Source organism: Montipora capricornis, chromosome 13 (genome assembly GCF_036669925.1).
Source record: "Montipora capricornis isolate CH-2021 chromosome 13, ASM3666992v2, whole genome shotgun sequence".
Lineage (NCBI taxonomy): Eukaryota > Metazoa > Cnidaria > Anthozoa > Scleractinia > Acroporidae > Montipora > Montipora capricornis.
In genome coordinates, this window is record NC_090895.1 from 20,227,155 (window position 1) to 20,232,154 (window position 5,000).

At 39.1% G+C, this 5,000-nt stretch overlaps 1 protein-coding gene and 1 long non-coding RNA gene across 3 annotated transcripts in view; both read left to right on the plus strand.

The window, feature by feature from the left end:
- LOC138028206 (uncharacterized) overlaps positions 1-5,000 on the plus strand; it is a 390,617-nt gene that overhangs the window by 215,938 nt on the left and 169,679 nt on the right. The window lies entirely within an intron of this gene.
- The window catches only part of LOC138029479 (A disintegrin and metalloproteinase with thrombospondin motifs 6-like), a 46,822-nt gene that overhangs the window by 41,629 nt on the left and 193 nt on the right, over positions 1-5,000 (plus strand). Inside the window, 7 exon segments of the mRNA XM_068877203.1 lie at positions 1-168; positions 587-709; positions 1,183-1,308; positions 1,919-2,041; positions 2,689-2,697; positions 2,700-2,975; positions 3,890-4,326. The exon segment at positions 1-168 is cut by the window's left edge and continues 267 nt beyond it. Of these exon segments, the coding sequence (XP_068733304.1) occupies positions 1-168; positions 587-709; positions 1,183-1,308; positions 1,919-2,041; positions 2,689-2,697; positions 2,700-2,975; positions 3,890-4,296 (1,232 nt within the window). The 3' untranslated portion in view covers positions 4,297-4,326.

Below are 5,000 nucleotides of genomic sequence, written 5' to 3' on the forward strand. Positions count from 1 at the left end.
GTGCGGCATATACGAACTTTGTGTATCGCCTGAGGCCTGCGATTGATGGGCCAAACGTATGTGAAACTCTGCCGTGCAAGAACGAAAGAACCTGCGTAGTTCATTTCCACAATCCACAGAGGTACTACTGTGAGTGCGGAGACTGGTTTACTGGGGATAATTGTGAAAGTAAGTACAGCTGATTCTTATTTGCTTCATGTGATCAATGGATCTTTTTGCCCTCAGTTTTAGCCTGAATCAGTTCAGCTAATTCACGCGAACACTAAAGCCCCACTTTGGCCCAAAAGACCTGATTACTTTCATTGTCTTAGTTTGTAAATTTGCAACAAGATTATAAAAAAAAAAGTACTTGCAACCACTTAAAATCTAAGCCAAAGTTTAGACAGAATGTTTACTCAGGTTGCAGATGTTCGGTAAGCCAATAAAAAATTGTTGCCGTCTGTTTTAGTTAGACTAACCAATCCGCCCACATGTTTTTGTTTGTTTGTGTGTCGTTCTATCTTTTGCTTACTGAGAGTAAAAAAAAAAAATTTTTTTTTTTTTAAATGGTCACAGATCAGTGTCTTAATGTTGTTTCTTTTTACAGATCAACTCTTCCCATGTGATACCAACCCGTGCCAAAATGGAGCAACTTGTTTCAACGATCCAAATGACATCTCCAACTATTCGTGCAAGTGTAAAAGCTGGTTCAATGGAACAAATTGTGAGGGTACGCAGATAACGCGTGTAGTTCACAGTGAAAGATCCCCATAAACCAGCCGCCTTCACTTAAAGTTCGATGATAAGTGTTTGGAATAAGCCAGTTTTCACATTAAATGCAATTCATACTTAGGTCACGAAGAGAAATGGTCGCAAACCGAATTCAGTACTCCACATTCCCCAGTTCTCTCTTTATTTGTATGCCATATCTGAATTGCCCATAAAAAAACATGACCGTGTGATTCTAATGGAGGGAGTCGAGCGCCGCCATGAGTAAAATTTAAAGATAACCTACTGTTATGTTTGTCGTTAATGTCGTTCACTGTCTCGGCTTCGATAGTACACTTTTCAAAACAAAATTTGAGGGAACACCTACAGAAACTGCTAACGTGTGACCCAAAGAAAAAGCGTTTTTATTGCGAAGATTCATTTCTTTTATCATTCAAGATTAGTCTTACGGCATTTGTTTTTTGTCCTTTCCAGTTCCCCAAACGATATGTGACAAGAATAATCCGTGTCAGAATGGTGGAAAATGTTTGAGCAACACTGACAGTCCAGCTGAATACGTTTGTGACTGCGGGGACTGGTTTCAAGGCAAAAACTGTGAAGGTAACTAGCTTGTATGATATCCAGATAATAGCTCACCCTGTTCTTGTCTTTGTTCAGTTGAGTTAATGGAGGATTTGTAGGGAAACTTTTGCTGACGTCATTTGTTTTGTTTTCTTTCGTTAACATATATACTGATAAAAAAAAAAGAACGTGACAACTTATTTATATTAGTTACCTCCCGAATCTTAAGATTTTCTTTTCGAAATGTCATCAATCAAAAACCGATTTTTAAACATGAAATACAGTTTAAAATAATCCAATCTAAAAAAAACAAGGAAGGATTACGTTTTTGCAAACGTTGGCCGTGTAGCACTTATATATAAACAGACTTAGCGGATTAAGGTGTAATGTGAAGTGCTAAGTTTCCACCCCACACGAACCATGTGAGCGTTAGCCCTACTGATGGGAATGGGCCCACACAAAGAAAGAGAAAAACTCTGACCAGGGTGGGAATTGAGCCCACGACCTTTCGGCTAGATCACCGCTGCTTTGCCGACTTAGCTACAAGGTCAGACCGGAGCAGGCCTGTTCCCACGGCCTGTTCCCACGGCCTTTCGCCGCAAACCCCGTGCTCTTATGACTATCTAATTGTTTCTTCTTTTATTTGCAGTTCAAATCTTTCCCTGTGATAGTAATCCATGTGTGAACGGAGGCACTTGTAGTAACGATGTCCAGGATATTTCGTCATATCACTGCCATTGTGAACAGGGCTGCAATGGAAAAAATTGTCAAGGTAAGTTAATATAACATTATCAGCTGGCATGTTCTTTTTCGAATGACCGCTGTGCTGGCCGGGGAAAAAAGTTACATATTCAGAACAGTTAATCATGAGTTCCATATTGAATTTCAGTCGGGAAAAGAAAGGTTTTCATTCTCTCGTGACAGTACGCGGCATGACCGCCAGGTGGGAAAAATGGTTTCGGGCTCTAAATGCGACTTTTACAGTGCCCTTACGTGACCTAAATTGTATCAATTCTATTGAAGTTAACGCGGCAAAAAAAATTTAGTAGCTCGGTGTCAAAGCGGGATGAATTAATTACGTGAATACTTTTCACAGCTTCCTTTGCGGGACTGGAAGCTAAAAATACCTACAGCAGCTTTTAAAAATATTTTCCATTGGAATAGGGAAAAAAGGGAGGTCACGCGTAATACCAACCTGATGATTAGATTCATCTACTTTTTCGGTACCCAGTGTAATACTTTCCTTGAATGGATTCCTCAACCCAACGTTTCAAACGAATCTAAATCAAATTAATCATAGCTTACGAGATGAAAGTTTTTACCATCAAGGACCGATGTTCCCTTTATTCTTGTATTTACAAGAAGTAATACTAAGCGATTTTTTTCTTCTTGTCTTTTTTAATTTTTTTCCATTGCAAGTTCCATCATATAAAAAATTGGCTGCTTTGTTGCTTCAAACGATGCTCTGAAAGACTACCTAGGCGTGTTTAAGGATGAAGTGCAGCAAAACAGTATGTCAAGTGTAATTGGTAAATGCGCAGAGTTGGCTTTTGACAAAAACTACACATTTTTCGCTCTGGGAAGTAAAGGAGTATGCAGGTCCGGGCGGAACGCAACGAAGGAATACTACCTCAAGGGTTCAACGGGGGACACAAGCTGTCCAAATGGGATTGGAAACAGCAAATACATGGCTGTCTACACCTTTGGTATGTTATCTTTGTAATGTTGATGAATAGTTTATGAAACCACTGTCCTGATGTCCACCCCTCACTTGAGTGCGGCTCAAGTCGACTTTGCTTCAAAGCGCAAATACACGTCTTGAACAATGCCTACTATGGCTCACAGGAAAAAAAAAATCTATTTTTTTCCCTCTCTTTCTGTTCTCAAATTAGTTTTCCATCATAATTAATCAATCATTATTAATCGATTGATTAATTATTATTATTATTATTTTTTAATCAGCGTTGAAGCATTGACAGAGAAAGAAAAAAGCGATAGAAACGAACTGCGTTTCGGTGTCATCGCGTTTCTCGACTTGGGAAACAAGCGGTCAAGCAAAAGAGACCGGGCTCGAGAGGTGAACAAATCTCTGACACAAAGAATTTTTGTATAATAAAAGTCCGTTGAAGCCCCTGAACTTGTTTTTTGTGTGTGTCTTTTATCTTTCGTTACTAAGGCAACCATAACACTTTAAACTGTTAATTGACGCCTGTACATTTCAGAACCAAATTTAGTGACTCCAAAAATAACTTATTTTGGGTACAAACGATTAGGGGAAAAAAGATTCAGTAGATTTTGAAGTTAATTAATCATTCTTTCTTCTAGTCTAAAGTAACTTTTTTTGTTGGAGTTTAAGTTTTCTTTTAGGCTTATTTTCATGGTCTTCTTTCTCTAATTTCCGCTTCAGTGTAACATTGCAGGAAATCATTAGATTACTGAAAGTTACATAAAGAGGAAAGGGGCTCGTCTGGGTAAACTAATATAGTACCCCTGTTAACTTCACTTTCTATTGCATTAGCAAAAAAATAAGTCAGTAAATTATAGAGGTAAATTCTATTCGTTTTTGGTCGAAGTAGCACTTTGAGCTTCTGATCATCGTTTCTCTCCATTTTACATGTAGAACTGCTTCCAAAAATCGTTCCGCTTGGATGCTTTGTAGACAAAAAGCGGAATCGTCTGCTGAGGAATAAGTTCGCAAGCTTCAGATCTTCATTCAACTCGTCAGATCCACATGCGGCGGTCATAAAATGCGCACATCTCGCACGTGACACGGACTACGAATACTTTGCTGTGCAAAACTTTGGTAATTGTTTCACGGATGTAAATATCACTACAAGGTACGACCAATACGGAAAGGCACCTGCAGAAAAGTGTGTGGGAGAGGTGGGTGCAGCATTTACAAACTTCGTTTATCGACTGAGGCCTGCGGTTGATGGTCCAAACGTGTGTAACAGGACGCCTTGTGAAAACGGAGCAGAATGTGATGTTCCTAACGACGCGGAGAAATGTTGCTGCGCACAAGTGTGAAAATGTCATCGCTTATTCAGTGCGGGGCATGTGAGTAAATGTACTATAAGAATTAAAGATGTGTTATCAACTGCAACGTCGCTCCAAATAGGCAAGATAACCGAACAACCAAGAACCTCATTGGGAATATTTTGCATTGGGAATGTTTTGTACTAACGGTACACAACACTTAACTGCAATTATGTTTGAACGATGAACGGCGGTCCGAAGTGGTTACTTCTTGTTCAAAGGACAGGAATCTCTTGCAGTAAATGTTCCTGTAAAAGAACACACGTTCAACGTCAAGTTCAACTACTTATTAAGATAGAGCGCATAACTGAAAAACCTCAGAGGTCCCAGAGGTATTGCCTTTGTAACCAAACGGCGAACTCCAAGCTTCACCAAAGTTCAAAGAAACTCTGTTGATTTTAGCTATGATTTTGTCACTTGATGGCTACATGTATCGAGCCAGGTCTTTAAAAAAGAGAAGAGCTGGAAGACCATTCTCATAGTCATAACCAGCTTGAAACAAAAAAAATAATAATTAGAGCTTGTCCTGTTGTGACAAAAAAACAAACAAAACACGAATCCAATTACCTTATAATTTTTTTTTGTTTACAATACTTTTATTCCAGAGCCAAAGCGTTGACGACTTCAAATGTGAGACCGACTGCACAATCTTGGATATTGACTTAAAAGATTGTGCCCAGTATTAAACCAGGACG